Below are 18154 nucleotides of genomic sequence, written 5' to 3' on the forward strand. Positions count from 1 at the left end.
CAGCAATTCGACCATGAAGGCCTGATTCACACAGTCTCCTCTGAACAGTTAATGTTGAGATATGTCTGTTATTTGAACTCTGAAGCATTTATTTGGCCTGCAATTTCCGAGGCTGGTAACTCTAATTTATCCTCTGCAGCAGAGGCAACTCTGGGTCTTCCATTCCTGTGGCGGTCCTCATGAGGGTCAGTTTCATCATAGCGCTTGATGGTTTTTGCGACTGCACTTGAAGAAATGTTCAAAGTTATTGAAATGTTCCGTATTGACTGACCTTCATGTCTTAAAGTAATGATGGACTATCATTTCTCTTTGCTTATTTGAGCTGTTCTTGCCATAATATGGACTTGGTCTTTTACCAACTATGGCCATCTTCTGTATACCCCCCTACCTTGTCACAACACAACTGATTGGCTCAAACGCATTAAGGAAAGAAATTCCACAAATTAACTTTTAATAAGGCACACCTGTTAATTGAAATGTATTCCAGGTGACTACCTCATGAAGCTGGTTGAGAGAATGCAAAGAGTGTGCAAAGCTGTCATCAAGGCAAAGGCTTGCTACTTTAAAGAATCTAACTTGTAAAATATATTTTGATTTGATTAACACTTTTTTTGGTTACTACATGATTCCATGTCTTATTTCATAGTTTTGATGTCTTCACTACTATTCTACAATGTAGAAAATAGTAAAAATAAAGAAAAACCCTTGAATGAGTAGGTATTCTAAAACTTTTGACCGGTAGTGTATGTTAGTAAAAATGTTTTCAATGTGTTCTGGTGTAAATACATTATACTGTTGATAATCAATTTAATTGTATTCTCTCTCAAAGGAATGGATTAAATAAAACCACACTTACTACACTCACTGCAGGAGGTGGGGCATCAATACTTGTTTTTTTCTTATATCGAGACTTGTTTTTGTCTGCCTCGCTCACCGGCTCGATGGGTTCTTGTTTCACTAGAATGGGAATGTCTTTTTATGTAAAGAAAAATGAGATATGATGAGCATAATGAGGAACATCAGAGGATTTAACTAATGAATTACCCACGGTGTATCTTACACCCTCGCCTGAACATCATTCATTAACTTCCAATATTCACTCTTAATGCATGGCCCAATACATGGATTGAGTAGTATACAAGTGTGTAGATATTGACACAATATGTGTGATCGGTGCCAACTCTTCTGTGGTTAAAGTAAAGCCTCGTCAGTACTGACCTGGCTCGGGCTTGGCAACAAAAGAGCCCATCCTCCTCCTCAGATTTGGTCTGTTGTTTTCACAAGGTTCCGTTCCTGGTTCTGTCTTCACACAACCCGACTGTGGGTGGAGAAATAGAGTTCTACTTAACTACAGTAAATACCACTAATGATCTTAACGTTTATATGCAATAGAGAGAAATGTGCCAATGCATTCATGAATAATTGAGAACACCCATAAGGCTTTAGGCAAATCACATTCAAATTGGCTTTCTTATGCAACTCCTCCATTTTGTGACTTAAGGATTTGAAGGGGATAGAGTAAAGTAGATGGATACAGGGTAGTTGTACAATCTGAATTACTGGTTTTAAGAGGAGTTCTTCTGACAAGTGTGTGTGGCTCTGTGCGACAAGGGCATCCACCTCAGCTCTCATCCGCTTTGCTCTGTGGGCGCTGTTGCAGCAGGACTCGGTTGGCTCAACAAAGTGCTGCCTCTCGGTCAGCACAGGGGGTTTACACTCCTTGTCACTCGTGTCAACTGGCAGGGTTGGCTCCCGGACAAACTGCAGGCATATACAATGTAATGTTATACAATATATAGTTAATCCATTACAAAATGTAGAATAAACGTACAACCAACAACAAATCAAAAGACATGGCACACATCTATGGCAGCAAGGACACCCAGACTATGGCAGTGGTGCACAGACAAAGCACTATGAGACCATTTTAAACAAAGAATGTTTGTATTGCAGTCTAACATGTCTGTGTAACCAAAAATGTGCTATCTGTTAATTATTAGATAATAACCATGAGGCAGACATACCGTGTCAAGTTCAGGAGCAGACACTAAGCGCATCAGCTTGGACGCAAGCTCTGGTGCCTAAAGCAAGAGAGAGCTTCCAAAGTTAACAACAACTACCCAATCTATGTTCACTCTGTATGCTTTCTCTACAGTGTTCAATAAATGTATTCAAAATTGAAAACGATCCTCACTGGACATTAGACAAACATACTTCCCGCATAACAGCAGTAAAACTGTTGTTGAACAGTGCTCAACTTGCCTACAGATGAGCCAACCAAGTGCTTAATAAAGCATAAGCTGATTCATAAAGCTCTGAGTGCAATGCGAATAGACACAGACAGATTAACCATGAGTGTTACGCAGGGGTTGGAACCGATTCAGGGAACAGAACCGAAAACCAGAAAAGAATGACATTTTCTGAGGAACAGAACAGAGAACAAAAGTGATCTATACTGTTCTGGAACAGAAACGTTAATTTAAAAGCATGTGAACCGGTTAATAACGTTCTGGCCCTTTTTTCCCCGCACAGTCCCACAAAAAAAAATAATAATCGCAACTCAAACTTTTTCCAGTGTTTGCCTGCCAGCTGAAAATGTTTGGCAGTGTGTGTGTATATGCTACCTTCCCCTCCCTCTGAAGCATGCATAGTCTACTGTAGCTACTGACATTAGAAGCGTGATTCAGAAATAAATGCTAGTTAAGGATACTAGTCTTCCTGTTTCACAATGGATGTATTAACTACAAAAAGACGTATTTTTAATTTGTTGCCGCTCTGCACACACAAGCTTGTTAGCTAGCTCTGGTCTAGCTCTTGAAACCTCTAGGCAGCATTATGTGTAATGTAATTGAACCAAGATTCATGACCAAGGGCACACTACACTTGTCTGTCCAATGCATGTACATAGCTTGCCCGCTCCATAGAAAGCTGCTCTATCCATTGGTCAACTAATTTAAAGTCGAGTGAAATGTAAAAAAATAACAATATAAACTGTTACTTTTTGGGGGGTTTGAATCAATTCAGAACTTTATTTTGCTGGTCGGAAACAGTGGAATGGAACGTAAAAATATAATGATTATGTTCATAACAAAACCATTGGAAAATAATTGGTGTTGGGGCATCTGTCCAACTTACCAGGAGGTTGGCTCCGCTCTGGAAGAGGTTGTATGGGTAGAGAAGTCTCTCATAGTGTGACCGTAAGTGAGAGCCAACAGCCTTGCCAGGAGCAAAGCCCATCTTAAGCGCAATCGCCGTCCATCGTCTATCGCGACACACAATATCAAATCCGCCCTCATCTGCAACATTCTGAAATAAAATGTGTAAAAGTTAGGTAGAGTCAGTGGATTCTGTGCAATGCTATTTAAGATGGAATAAATGTATAGTAGTTTGAAACAACGCTAAACACTAGTGATGGATAAACAAAGCTTCTTGAAACATTAAGGCTTTCCAGCCAATTGTGTCGAAAATAGTTTCATTACTCAAGGCTTTGGTCAACACAGCGTACACTAGTGGTACCTTCTGTTCAAAAGAATTTAGAGCAGCCAAATGATTACACATATAACGTCCCACATGCAATAGCGTGTGCGCAGGGTAGCCTTTATGTCTTCTACCGAAACCGTTGCAAAGCCAATTAGGTAGTTGTTTGATGAAACAAAGCTTCAGACATTGACCATGTGATCATTGATCCTGATAAAATGATAATCGGCACACTGCTTTGAAGAAAACTGCTTAACGATTTTGACCCATGCCTCGGAGCTCTGGTATCAAATCTATCACTACTAAACACCCAACCTTGTTGAGTTGATACAGGTCCAATATCTTCCTTTCCACATGAGGAATCTTCAGAGAACACCCCTGCAACTCCCAGAACTTTGCAATCTGGTCCAAGAAGTTAAGCTTAACTCTGGTCTGTGCCTAGGAAAGGGAAAGGAGGGTGATATATTAGTCACTGAAAATTAAATGTTTCTGCTGACCGGCTCCTGCGCAAGCAACCTTTGCCTTTCCTTTCACCAAAGTTTCTGAAGGGGGTGATTAATAAATGGTTGGCAGTAGGCACAATAGAAAACCTTTAGTGCCATGTCAACGAGACAACTGCATTGACAGGGACCCTGACCGATCAGTTTAATTCCCCTTTATAGGCCAAGGTGTCAAAGTGGTGCACATCTTCAAGGGTATTGTTTATTAAACTAAAATGTAGGCTACACATCATGCAAAGTGACTTCCTTACCAATTTTCCCTCTAACCAGCGCGAGTTTGTGGGCCCGCAGAAGAAATATCAGCCCGCACAGAGAAGCACGAGATTGATAGTGTTAACTAAGGGGGAAAAGTTCAATGTTTCCCTTTACTCTGGGAATTGTGATCGAATCAACGCAATATTAGCTACCTTCAATGCAACATACCGCAATAAAACAAACTGAGCAAGACTTAGTATGTAAAACTAACTATGCAAGAGATTTTGTTGTAGGCAGAACACATCGGATTAGGATTCTATTGCATTGACATGCAAGACTCTACACAGCCAGTACTCTACACAGACCGGTGCAGCATAACCAATCAGAGCTGCAGTAGGCCTATATGCAAATAGACCATTGCCATATATGGATCTGTGCAATTCACTTTGATATGGACTGTGTTTACAGCATGAGGTTGTAAGTTTTTAATTTAACTAGTAAATTACAAATTCCTATTTATAATGATGGCTTAGGAACAGTGGGTTAACTGCCTTGTTCAGGGGCAGAACGATAGATTTTAACCTTGTCAGCTCGGGGATTCGTTTTTGCAACCTTCCAGTTACTAGTCCAACACTAACCACCTTCCTTACATTGCACTCCACGAGGAGCCTGCATGGCAGGCTGACTACCTGTTACCTTGGCTTCTTGCTGCCCTCGCGTAAGTTGCTAGCTAGCATTAAACTTATCTTGTAAAAAGAAAAAATAATCTTAACATAATCACTAGTTAATTACACATGGTTGATGATATTACTAGTTTATCTAGCGTGTCCTGCTTTGCATATAATCGATGCGGTGCCTGTTAATTTCTCATCAAATCACAGCCTACTTCGACAAACGTGTTATGATTTAACAAGCGCATTTGCGAAAAAAAGCAATGTCGTTGCACCAATGGACCTAACCATAAACATCAATGCCTTTCTTTAAAATCAGTATACAAGTATATATTTTTAAACCTGCATATTTAGTTAATATTGCCTGCTAACGTGAATTTCTTATAACTAGGGAAATTGTGTCACTTCTCTTGCGTTCCGTGCAAGCAGTCAGGGTATATGCAGCAGTTTGGGCCGTCTGGCTCATTGCGAACTGTGTTAAGTCCATTTATTCCTAACAAAGGCCGTAATTCATTTGCAAGAATTGTACATATTTATAACATAACATTGAAGGATGTGCAATGTAACAGCAATATTTAGACTTTGGGATGCCACCCGTTAGATAAAAATACGTAACGGTTCAGTATTTCACTGAAAGAATAAACGTTTTGTTTTCGAAATGATAGTTTCTGGATTCGACCATATTAATGACCAAAGGCTCGTATTTCTGTGTGTTATTATGTTATAATTAAGTCTGATTTGATATTTGATAGAGCAGTCTGACTGAGCAATGGTAGGCAGCAGCAGGCTCGTACCATTCAAACAGCATTTAGTGCGTTTGCCAGCAGCTCTTCGCAATTCTTCAAGCATTGCGCTGTTATGACTTCAAGCCTATCAACTCCCGAGATTAAGCTGGTGTAACCTATGTGAAATGGCTAGCTAGTTAGCGGGGTGCGCGCTAATAGCGTTTCAAATGTCACTCGCTCTGAGACTTGGAGTGGTTGTTCCCCTTGCTCTGCATGGGTAACGCTGCTAACTTAAACGTTAGCTTCTTTAAAATAAGTGTACATTCAGTATTGTTGTAATTGTCATTATTACAAATAAAAATGTGGTTTATTACTAAAACATTTTTTTTTAAATAGTCTGATTAATCGGTATCAGCTTTTTTTTGTCCTCCAATAAATCGGTATCAGCGTTGAAAAATCATAATCGGTAGACCTCTACTAGCAACATTTCGGTTACTGGCCCAACGCTCTAACCACTAGGCTACCTGCCACTCCAGGTAGATACGCTTGTTTTGAGATCAAAGTGAGAGCTGCATGTAGCAACCTTTGCACATTTTGTCATCATTTGCTAGTTAGTCCTAGTGAGCCCAGTTATAGATCATTTGTAGTCAGCAATGGGGGAGTGATTGCTTCCTTCAAGAGCACAAACCTGTGCATTTCGAAACAACATTGAAAAGCGAGGCAGGTGAAGAGCTTTTTTTTTTTTTACTTTAAAGGCGCAGTGTTGTATTTTGAGACAGGCTTTTTTTGAAACCTTTAATTAACTTGGCAAGTCAGTTAAGAACAGATTCTTATTTTCAATGACGGCCTAGGAACAGTGGGTTAACTGCCTGTTTAGGAGCAGAACGACAGGTTTGTACCTTGACAGCTCTCGGGTTTGAACTTACAACCTTTCGGTTGCTCGTCCAATGCTCTAACCACGAGGCTACCCTGCCTCCCCTGCTTGAATAAGCTAAGGAGCCTATAGGCAGAGGGTAGCATAATCTGTCTGATTCTCTGTAATAATGGTATGGGAATCACACCACAAAAACATTTCCAGTCACCTTGTCTGAAGGACAAGTGGATAAACAGGTTAATGTCAAGCCCTGCATGTTTTTTTTCAAAGGTCTCATGGAATGTAGGCCTACATTGAACACCACACGTTGGCTGCTACTGTAGGCTGAATGATAGATCAGCTATTTCCATGGTAAAATGTTATGGGATGCATTTTGGTAGGCCTACATTATGATCAAATAGCCACAGTAGCCTACTTGACCACTGTCTGAAACTAACTTAAAGCAGGTACAGCCTCAGTGTTCATAGTAAACGCAAGCAGGAAGTTGCACATAATTTCCACAACGTTCAAGTTTGCGCTCAGCAGACCTGAAATTTGCTCAGTGCTGAAAACATTGAGGGAAAATTGCTCCCTACCTCCAGTTCATTTAGCCTCTGTATCCGAGGAGTGAAGTGCAGTCTGTCAACATCACATGCAAATGGAGGCTGCCAGTCCTATGAGGACACAATAAAATATTATTATTAGAATGACTTAAATATTACACATAATATCATAATAAGTAGGTATATCGCACAGCTGAAAAGATTATTCAAAGAACCACATAACACCCAGCAGTAGGGAGGCAAAATACAATAAACCAGTCCTTGCCATGTATGGGACACTGATCAGTAACAGATGTTTAGCCTACAACTCTAAGTCTTATCTATTTGTCTACCGTGGTCATGGAGTTACAGTTGAAGTCGGAGGTTTACATACACCATAGCCAACTACATTTAAACTCCGTTTTTCACAATTGCTGATATTTAATCCTAGTAAAAATTCCCCGTTTTAGGAATACCGCTTTATTTTAAGAATGTGAAGTGTCAGGATAATAGTAGAGTGATTTATTTAAGCTTTTATTTCTTTCATCACATTCCCAGTGGGTCAGAAGTTTACATACACTCAATTGGTATTTGGTAGCATTGCCTTTAAATTGTTTAACTTGGGTCAAACATTTTGGGTAGCCTTCCACAAGCATCCCACAATAAGTTGGTTGAATTTTGGCCCATTCCTCCTGACAGAGCTGGTGTAACTGAGTCAGGTTTGTAGGTCTCCTTGCTCGCACATGCTTTTTCAGTTCTGCCCACAAATGTTCTATAGGATGGAGGTCAGGGCTTTGTGATGACCACTCCAATACCAAGACTTGTTGTTCTTAAGCCATTTTGCCACATCTTTGGGTGTATGCTTAGGGTCATTGTCCATTTGCAAGACCCATTTGCAACCAAGCTTTAACTTCCTGACTGATGTCTTGAGATGTTGTTTCAATATATCCACAATTTTACTTCCTCCTAATGCCATCTATTTTGTGAAGTGCACCAGTCCCTCTTGCAGCAAAGCACCCACACAACATGATGCTGCCACCCCCGTGCTTCACGGTTGGGATGGTGTTCTTCGGCTTGCAAGCCTCCACCTTTTTCCTCCAAACATAACCATGGTCATTATGCCCAAACAGTTCTATTTTTGTTTCATCAGACCAGAGGACATTTCTCCAAAAAGTACGATCTTTGTCCCCACGTGCAGTTGCAAACTGTAGTCTGGCTTTTTTATGGCAGTTTGGAGCAGTGGCTTCTTCCTTGCTGAGCGGCCTTTCAGGTTATATCGATAAAGGACTTGTTTTACTGTGGATATAGATACTTTTGTACCGGTTTCCTCCAGCATCTTCACAGGGACCTTTGCTGTTGTTCTGGCACTGTTGTTCTGGCACTTTTCGCACCAATGTACGTTCATCTCTAAGAGACAGAACGCCTCTCCTTCCTGAGCGGTATGACGGCTGTGTGGTCCCATGGTGTTAATACTTGCATACTATTGTTTGTACAGATGAACGTGGTACATTCAGGCATTTGAAAATTGCTCCCACGGATGAACCAGACTTGTGGGGTCTACAATTTTATTCTGAGGTATTGGCTTATTTCTTTTGATTTTCCCATGATGTCAAGCAAAGAGGCACTGAGTTTGAAGGTAGGCCTTGAAATACATCCACAGGTACACCTCCAATTGACTCAAATGATCTCAATTAGCATATCAGAAGCTTCTAAAGCCATGACAATTTTCTGGAATTTTCCAAGCTGTTTAAAGGCACAGTCAACTTAGTATATGTAAACTTCCAACCCACTGGAATTGTGATAAATTATATAATCTGTCTGTAAAGAATTGTTGGAAAAATTACTTGTCATGCACAAAGTAGATGTCCTAACCGACTTGCCAAAACTATAGTTTGTTAACAAGAAATTTGTGGAGTGGTTGAAAAACGAGTTATAATGATTCCAACCTAAGTGTATGTTAAACGTCCAACTTCCACTGTACATCATTACTTTTTTCTCAATACAATTTTCTAGTCATTTTAGGGCTACAACATGAGCATTGTAGAGCATACAGCACGATTGATTCCTTATCTTAAACCCACTAGCCTAACTAACATCACCTAAAGACCAACAAAATGGCTAGATGGAATTCAACAGCCAAGAAATGGTCAGGGCTACTGAGTTAACATTCCATTCCACCAGGATATTTACATCCATCAATGAAATTACTTATCACTAATTTTAGACTACATCCAATTTTGATGGATAGTTATAACCAATACTTGTCTCTTCTTTTTTTTTTTTTAACTGTACTGTTGGAGCTCGGCGCATAAGAATTTCAGTGTACCCTAGGATTACATCTGCAATCCTGTGCATGTGACTAATATACTACTATCTAATAATATATATGTTATTTGACTGATGCCTATTATTTATTTATGGATTCCATCTTTTTGGGTTCAGGGGGCCTTTTTATTTCAGTTTCCAAAAAGGTCACAGTTATAAATAAGTTTAGGCTACACCAAACTGGAGACTAATAAATACAGGTGATCCTTAGTTGTGGGAAGTTAGAAGTTTGTCTGAATTACATTAAAGACATAATTCATAGTAACTAATCAACCAACATTACCCATCTCTGTAAAGTTACAGCTCTTTGGCATTACCAGTGACTGGGGTTGCAAAATTCTAAGCACTTTCAATAAATTCCCTGGTTTTAACAAACCCCTGGTTGGACAAATTATTAATCAGTAACCAGGATTTCTAAAAAACCTGGAAATGTATTGAAAGTTCACAGAAATGTTGAAACCCTACCAGTGACTATGGTCCGATAATATCAAAAGGTTGCCTATTATTTTTTAATCTACCAAGCTAATCAATTAAAGACAAAAGTTTCCAGAAGATACCGACCCTAATGTTACGCTTGTTTACATCGAGCTGCACTGGGGTGAAATGAAGACACCGTGGAGGCAACATGAGGTATGGGTCAGAAAATGTACCTCAATGCAGGGATGTGTTATGCCACTGTACTCCAAATTATACCTTTATCCACACTGATACATCAACTGGAAGATTGAAATACGTATAGTTCTCTCAGAAAACTGCTCTTTTCATCCTCATCACATGCTAGCTTGCAGTAGCCATTCTGGAATGGCAATGTCAGCCAATCAACTCCGTATGCCATTCCATAATGGCTGCTGTTATCTTGCATGAAAACAAAAAGGGCAGTTTTCTGGGGGGAGAAAACAGTATTTCAATCTTCTCAATGGGGAAGTGTGTTTATAGGTACAATTTGGAGTACAGTGGCATATCCCATCCCTGCATTGAGCTAAGTTATCCGACCCATATTTCATGCTGGCTCCACAGTGTATTAATGTAGCCATGATTGCGTTCAGATCCCAATGCAGCTCAGTGTAAACAAGCATAACGGTAGGGTCGGTATCTTCTGCCAAAAACAAATGGTGTATGCGTGTGTATTGTTTTCTCGCCTGATGACAAAACTACGCTGATCAGTCTTGGTAGCAAGCGGCCCAGCTGTAAATCTCCACGTAAATTCAATTGACATAGCGAGCTTTTTTGTTTATTGAATGCTGTTTGTTTTAAGTAACGTTAACTAGCTAACGTTAGCTTTTACTACTAACGTTGGCTGATTTGTCGTTTTACACTGAACTGACAGACTTCACTGTCGGTCATCGCACTAGCTAGTTTAACATCAGTCGTTAACGAAAGGATAATCTCACGATTTGTTAGTCAGCTAACGTTAGCTAGCTAGCTCAATTAGCTAGCACGACGATTTCAGTGATTGAAGAAGCAGTCAACATTGTCTTAGCAGGTTACGTTAGCAAGCTATTTTCATTAACGTTGCCTGCTGCAGTTACACAATGCCACTAACGTCAATTCAGCTGGTCAGGTAGCTAACGTTAGCTATTAAAACTAGCTTGATTATGTAGTTAGCTAGCTATATAAACATTAATGATACACAATAATCAGCAGAACCTTCATCCGCCATGTTGAAAAGGTCCCTTTAACCCCCGTGTTTGTGGTTGTCAGTTTTGTTAAAACGGTTTTAAAGAATCTGTTCAACCATTCAGCAGCTCGACCACACTTACCGGAGGCGGGCGGACCTTACAAATACCCGTTTTTTCCGCAATTGGACGAATCTTATTTATATAAGCAAAAGGATCGGCAAATTCCTCCCAGCTTGGTTCGAAGACTGGGCACTCCTGAGGCGGCTTGAACTCGTCCGGCCGAGGCTGGGTCATGGTCTTGATCCAATCTTAGAGCTCAGACAACACAGGTAGCCTAGTCACAACAGTGTGTCACCTAACTTATGGTCTGTCCGGAGGTATATCCTTCTAATTTCCAATGTCAGGGTCTCTCGAAGTCAATCGGGATCAACAATACAAGGCAGCTCAGCCAAACACACATACACACACAGTGAAACGAATGTTCTAAGGCAGTGACTACGTCCGCCTAAAAAAGTAGATACCATATAATTTTTCTAAAACCTCTTATGTTTGCAAACTCATTCTCTGACCTTAGACATCAATCGTACTGCATGTTAAACATCGTAAATCAATATAAATTATAGGCTTTTATTACATGGATTGTGATTATTGTCGATTTCACCAATATATTTCTAAAATTATTCCTAAATATTTCGATTGTTAATCACATACATACATACATGAATATGTCAATATACAAATACCCGTTTGTTTTGACACACCATTGTCGTGTTGAATTTAGTGTAATTTACACCGAATTATGTTGGAAAAGATGGAGTATAAACTACGCATAAATTACTATTTTCTTTAGTAAGACTAATCCATTTTTTTAAAACTAAATTGTAATGAAACGTATATAGGCTATGTAGAGGCCTATTATTAAGTCACAAGATTGAATGCACCCGACTGATGTGCTCCGTGAAGTACTGTAGCACACAGTGCATTTGAAGCCTATGCTACATCCAAACCAGCATCTTCATTATAGTGTCAAATATTGTTCGTCTAACAAAACATCGTCTTATTGACAAGTTGAATATACGTAATTGTGCACCATTTTGATTGGTAAAATTTGATTTCAGAGAATTCATTCTTGAAAATGCTTTTCATTGTATCCTCACTGGCTACTGTTTATTATTGCGGAGGGATATTTTCAGGTGACACCTTCACCGCTGCCGGATCTTGTTCTTTAAATAGCCCCGATGGGAGTATTTTGATTGGATGTATCTGCTTTGCAGGGGGCGAGCATTGATGAGTTTTAATATGTAACACAGTTTGAGGCTAGTCGCAAATTACATCGACGCGCTCCACAATAATGATCCAGAGACCATAGCCCAGTAGCAACAGTAATCAGCTCACTGAATGCAACCAGCAATGGGTTACAACTGGTTATTACATAATTAAAAAATATGTATACATCTATAGACTCATAATATACTGTTAGTAACCTAAATATAAATCCTCAATACATTATTACTGAAACAGAACATGACAACAGAACGTGGGTAAGGTTCTTCAATCTACTCCTGGTTGAGTTTGGCCCTACCTGTAACATGCTAGGGCCAAACAAAAAATATATTTTGCAATGTTGTACTCAAGACCGATTTTATTCAGAAGCTGAAAACTATTGCAATTGCAAAACATGGCACTTTGAAACATACCGATTAACAAGGTGTTAATAAACCACAAAAAAAGTGCATCTGGCTGTTTATACAACTTCAGATGTTTTTGTTCAGGGCAGGCAGAAACAACAATATATTGTTACAAGAAAGAATACAAAGACAGAATATTACATTTTTAATAGACAGATTGGACATCATGGTTATTTGGTTCTTAATATTCCTCACCCGCTTCATCATCATCAGATTCTGTGCTTGTTCTGCCCAGCTCTTCATAATCCTTCTCCAGGCAAGCCATGTCTTCTCTGGCCTCAGAGAACTCTCCCTCCTCCATGCCCTCACCTACATACCAGTGCACAAAGGCACGTTTGGCATACATGAGGTCAAACTTGTGGTCCAAACGGGCCCAGGCTTCAGCAATGGCAGTGGTGTTGCTCAGCATGCACACAGCCCTCTGGACTTTAGCTAGATCACCTCCAGGTACGGCAGTCGGGGGCTGATAGTTGATCCCAACCTGGTGAGATAGAAATAAAATAAACGAATGACCCCTTATGCCGCGAAATAAATATGGTGTTCATCTCAAATCGCAATATAAACCATATACAGGAGGCAATCATGTTACTTACCTTGAAACCGGTGGGGCACCAATCCACAAACTGGATGGAACGTTTGGTCTTGATATTTTGAATGGCAGCGTTCACATCTTTGGGCACCACATCGCCACGGTACAGCATACAGCAGGCTATGTACATGCCATGGCGAGGGTCACACTTGACCATCTGATTGGCTGGCTCGAAGCAGGCAGTGGTGATCTCAGAGATGGTTAGCTGCTCATGGTAGGCCTTCTCAGCGGAGATAATGGGCGCGTAGGTGACCAGGGGGAAATGAATGCGGGGGAATGGGACTAAATTGGTCTGGAACTCTGTGAGGTCAACATTCAAGGCACCATCAAAGCGTAGGGAGGCAGTGATGGAGGAAACGATCTGACCGATCAATCTGTTGAGGTTGGTGTAGGATGGGCGCTCAACATCAAGGTTGCGGCGACAGATGTCGTAGATGGCCTCATTGTCCACCATGAAGGCACAGTCAGAGTGATCCAGGGTGGTGTGGGTGGTCAGAATGGAATTATATGGCTCTACCACAGCTGTGGACACTTGGGGAGCTGGGTAGATGGCAAACTCCAGCTTGGACTTCTTACCGTAGTCAACAGACAGGCGCTCCATCAGCAGAGAGGTGAAACCAGAGCCAGTGCCTCCTCCGAAGCTGTGGAAGATGAGGAATCCTTGTAGCCCTGTGCACTGGTCAGTCTAGGGAGAAAAACAATTGACCAACACCAGTGATGCACATATATATTGGCCTTAGCCTATATTATTACTACATTATGACTCAAATCCTTCCTTTGACTGTATGACCAAGATCTGGTCTTAATGTGATACTTACCATTTTACGGACACGCTCCAGAACCCCGTCAATGATCTCCTTACCCACGGTGTAGTGTCCACGGGCATAGTTATTGGCTGCATCCTCCTTTCCAGAGATGAGCTGCTCAGGATGGTAGAGCTGCCTGTACATTCCCGTCCTGACCTCATCTGCAGGGAAAACAATCACTCATCAACAAATATAGGACATCAACTGGAAATGTCACCTAAATTACCACAGTAGTATCAATTAATTGTTGATTTGCTCTTGGTTGGCAGTCCTGTGCATTGATATTATGTAGCCTATAAAGCTGTACTTACATCCACCCACAGTGTAATGTAGATTCACAATTTGAACAATCAGATTTTTTTGCATTTATTAATGTGCAGTAGTAACACTTCTAGAACTGCTACAGTAGTGTTAGTGTTTTGATTAATGCACACTACTTAACATACATACTGCAGTTCATTAGAAGTAACCTTGCATTTTATTCATTATTACTTGGCAAGGGCTACTTGTGTGTACTTTGGAGCAGCATATGCTGTGTGTGGGCTTTCTTTATTCATTCATTGTTTTGTTGTTGGCCCAGTTGTTATTGTTGTGAAAGTTTGGGATGTGTATCACTAATAAACCCCTCATTTATTCAACATTTAATTATTTTACCATCTCTTCTTCTTTGTATCAATATTCTACACCACCACTTACCAATTACATCTGGCTAGGTCCACAAATTACAGCCCTTTGTACAAGCTTTCCTGAGCCACGCTCATTGAAGAAAGTGTAAAAGGGGTCATCACCGCCACCACCAATGGTCTTGTCTCTTGGATACCATGCTCCATCCAGCACAGGTCCCCGCATGCATTCCCAATTAGCACTCCTGCCTGGCCCATGAGGATGGATATGCATTTACACTACACATGTGCAATCACACACACAAACATGAATGATGGGTGGAGAGAAACAAAATGTTACAAATGAAATTGCTTACCGACCACTGTTGGCTCCAGGTCCACAAATATGGCCCTGGGAACATGGCGGCCAGAACTTCCTGTGTTAAAAAAGGTGTTGAAGGGGTCAGTCCGTGAATTAGGCCCCTGGTCCTCTTCATTGAACACCCCGTCTGGCCCCACACCGTGTTCCAAGCAGAAGAGTTCCCAGCATGCATTGCCAGTCTGAACTCCCGCCTGGCCCACGTGGATGGAGATACACTCTCTCTGTTGGCAAAAAACGACAGTATGACTACTTCCTGTTCCTCAAACCATCCGGCTGAAGTGGAAAATACATAAACAGCAAAGCCCATCTGATACACAGATACTGTAAATCGGACTATATTAACACACAATGAATTAAACTATGCTGACATCTAGGATTTACTAATAACATTTGTGTATGTTATCTTTTCTGCTTTGGCTGGTTGTTTACACCTCAGTAAGCACTTTCAACTGAAGAGGCCAAAATTAAAAGTTGATAGAAAAGCAAAACCGGATATAGAAAAAATCAAGAAATACATTACCACGTGGTTCAAGTATTTAAATATAATGCCAAAAGTAGAGAGCATTATGGTAGCTCCATATTTAAAGTAACTATGTCAACTCTAAATAATGATCCCCAAAGATCCTGAACTTAAATCTGGTCAAATAAAAATGATTTATTCCTTTGATAGACAGTTTCCCAGACACAGATTGACCTTAGTCCTGGACTTGAAATCTGGGTGCTTTTTTTTTGTCCAGAACTTTTTTGTCCAGAACTAGGCCTAATCTGACTCTGTGAAACTGTACCTTTAAAGAATATATTTTAGGCAGACTGCCAGACACATGTTTCAGCAGGTCCAGATTCTTAGTCTTGGCACTTGATCTCAGGGGGAGTGAATTCTAGGTTCTCACAAGGTGGTAATAAACTGACATTTGAAAAGGAAATGGCATCTGGAAAAATGTAAAACTAAAATGCTGTGTAATATGCATGATACAATAAGTCACAAAGACAAATATTACTCCTAAATCAGGAATACAAAGTAACTTATTGTATGATGACTTGAAAGGGGCTTGGCATGCTTGTTATATTTTTTTAATGGCTGATTCTTTAAAAAGCACAAGGTATCATAGGCCCATAGGCTATGTACTAGACTACATGTTTCGTTGATGTACACAACTGATATTGGAAGTTACTGTACCACAGTACATTACTTTCTTAGACTCCTGCCTAAATACAGGTATAGTAAGCTAATATTTTAACAGATGTATTTATCATTTGAAAGTTGAAAACCTCATGAAAGTTTGTCAAGCAAGTGACTCAATCTGCTGCGTCTGCCCCCTACCAGAGACGGAAGACAACTCGCTTTTTTGTTGTTGTTGTGGATCAATGAACTAAGTAGACCAGACTCAGCTGCTATTGCATTGGTGTCTTTAGGACACCCAGTAAAGTAGACCGGAACTGACTCTTTTTTAAATGGTAAAAGGCCTGAGTGAACTATCTTCATTTGTCCACCATCTTTGCCCACACTATACCACTTTCCGCTTCCGCACACAGGCTCAACAGATTCATTGGATTCCACTCTTTCAGACACAGACAGTATACATTCCCACGCATACAGTATTACCACAGTTTCTAAATCCAGAAGCCCAACAGCGCAAGACTTCCGCATACGCATGCCGATCTACAGTTTCAGTGTTTAATTGCTATATTGTAATTACTTCGCCACCATGGCCTATTTATTTCCTTAACTTACCTCAGTTGCACTCACTGTATATAGACTTTTTGTTTTCTTTTGTTATACTGTATTATTGACTGTATGTTTAGTTTGTTCCATGTGTAGCTCTCTGTTGTTGTATGTGTCGAATTTCTACGCTTTATCTTGGCCAGGTCGCAGTTGCAAATGAGAACTAGTTCTCAACTAGCCTACCTGGTTAAATAAAGGTGAAATAAAATAAAAAACAAAGCAGACCAGGCCAGGGTTTGAGAAGTCAATGAGAGAGAGTTCAAAAAATATTCCCTATTTCTTAATTTTCAAAAAATCTAAAGGCACAAGCTAGATTCGAGACAATGTCTTAAGTAGTTGAACATGTTATTGGTCCAACATCGTGAAAGTCACACGTTTTCATTTTCCTAAAAATCAACTACATATCGAAGGAGTGCGGTCCGCACATGCGCAGTTCGGTGCGAGACGACCGTTTGACATGACATATTTCTGCGCAGGAGTTTAGCTTGCCGAAGTCGCCATGACATCGCCTTCAAGTGTGATTGGGAATTTCTATTGGAGAAGCAGTTTCTGCCTATCTTCATACTATAGGCTACTCACTGTCTTTTGTATTACATTGTTGTAAGAACGTAGTAACAAAGTATCAACTTTCATACTAATGGATGCATTCAATGGATAGGGGTAGGGCCCTACGCACAGCCGAGGCTATATGCATAAGGCAATAACAACTTTGGTTCAAATGAAACATCTGAAATAGTTGAGTGGTCCACATTTTCAGACTGCATGAACAATACATTTGCCTTTGAGGGTGGCAAATATTAATAATAACACTGAAAATTGGGGGAAATGCACTAACCCCATTTAGAATTTCAATGCAAAAAGATAAAAATTAAATAGTTATGTATAGTGCGGGCATACCATTTCCTCCTGTCAAGATTCGGATGATTGAAGACGCGTAAAAAAGGGTATGAAAATTAATACAGTAAAAGGCGCAAAAAGTTTTGCTACAGCTCCGTCGACAATGGTCACAGCCAACACAGGAATGTGGACGGGGTCTGCGCTGCACTTTGAGCACACCGCCTTGCACACTACTAAAATACCTGAGCACTCCAGTCGAATTGTCATTGGATCCCAGTGGTGACGGTGTAGGTATGATGATGTTTCAAAAATGGATTTACATACAACCTAAAATATGTGATTTGGTTCATACTCCATCTACATGTAGATATTGTTGTGATTTTGGGAGGTAGCCAGGTTGGAACTGAACCAGGCTCTGGCCTTGGGTCAGTCTGCTCTCAACAAGGATCACAAGATGACACCCTTATTTGATAAACTGACTACAGTATTGATGTTTGAACAACATAAACAAATATTTACATATACAGTATATGTGATTTGGTTCATACTCCATCTACATGTAGATATTGTTGTGAATTTGGGGGGTAGCCCGGTTGGAACTGAACCAGGCTCTCGCATTG

General features: G+C 40.3%; 2 protein-coding genes across 4 annotated transcripts in view; both read right to left on the reverse strand.

Annotated features, from left to right (window-relative positions):
- LOC135528301 (lysine-specific demethylase 5B-B-like) overlaps positions 1 to 11381 on the reverse strand; it is a 36460-nt gene extending 25079 nt beyond the window's left edge. For both annotated transcript variants that reach the window (XM_064957285.1, XM_064957286.1), the window contains exons 1-8: positions 11049 to 11381; positions 7018 to 7095; positions 3793 to 3915; positions 3136 to 3306; positions 2025 to 2081; positions 1561 to 1761; positions 1219 to 1318; positions 857 to 972 (exon numbers count right to left, since the gene is read on the reverse strand). In XM_064957285.1, coding sequence (XP_064813357.1) covers positions 857 to 972; positions 1219 to 1318; positions 1561 to 1761; positions 2025 to 2081; positions 3136 to 3306; positions 3793 to 3915; positions 7018 to 7095; positions 11049 to 11201 — 999 coding nt within the window. In that variant the 5' untranslated portion in view covers positions 11202 to 11381. The remainder of the gene's footprint in view (positions 1 to 856; positions 973 to 1218; positions 1319 to 1560; positions 1762 to 2024; positions 2082 to 3135; positions 3307 to 3792; positions 3916 to 7017; positions 7096 to 11048) is intronic.
- A 1155-nt stretch (positions 11382 to 12536) lies between these two features.
- On the reverse strand, positions 12537 to 17730 carry LOC135528303 (tubulin alpha-8 chain-like). Of its 2 annotated transcripts, XM_064957288.1 has the most exons (5): positions 17595 to 17730; positions 14970 to 15195; positions 14003 to 14151; positions 13189 to 13869; positions 12537 to 13076 (listed from the first exon to the last, which is right to left on the reverse strand). In XM_064957288.1, exons 1-5 carry the CDS (start codon positions 17595 to 17597, stop codon positions 12777 to 12779), a joined length of 1359 nt encoding a protein of 452 aa, XP_064813360.1. In that variant the 5' UTR covers positions 17598 to 17730; the 3' UTR covers positions 12537 to 12776. The 2 variants fall into 2 exon arrangements, with proteins under 2 accessions (XP_064813360.1, XP_064813361.1); XM_064957289.1 differs by lacking the exons at positions 14970 to 15195; positions 17595 to 17730 and adding an exon at positions 14687 to 14776.
- Positions 17731 to 18154: the final 424 nt, after the last annotated feature.

The sequence above is a fragment of the Oncorhynchus masou genome, chromosome 33, assembly GCF_036934945.1.
Source record: "Oncorhynchus masou masou isolate Uvic2021 chromosome 33, UVic_Omas_1.1, whole genome shotgun sequence".
Classification (NCBI taxonomy): Eukaryota; Metazoa; Chordata; class Actinopteri; order Salmoniformes; family Salmonidae; genus Oncorhynchus; species Oncorhynchus masou.

Excerpts from the sequence above, each read along its gene's own strand:
- LOC135528303 (XM_064957288.1), bottom strand. Across the intron at positions 13,870-14,002 it reads TGGAGCGTGTCCGTAAAATG|ACTGACCAGTGCACAGGGCT; the intron begins GTAAGTATCACA and ends TTTTCTCCCTAG. Across the intron at positions 13,077-13,188 it reads GGTGCCCCACCGGTTTCAAG|GTTGGGATCAACTATCAGCC; the intron begins GTAAGTAACATG and ends CTATCTCACCAG.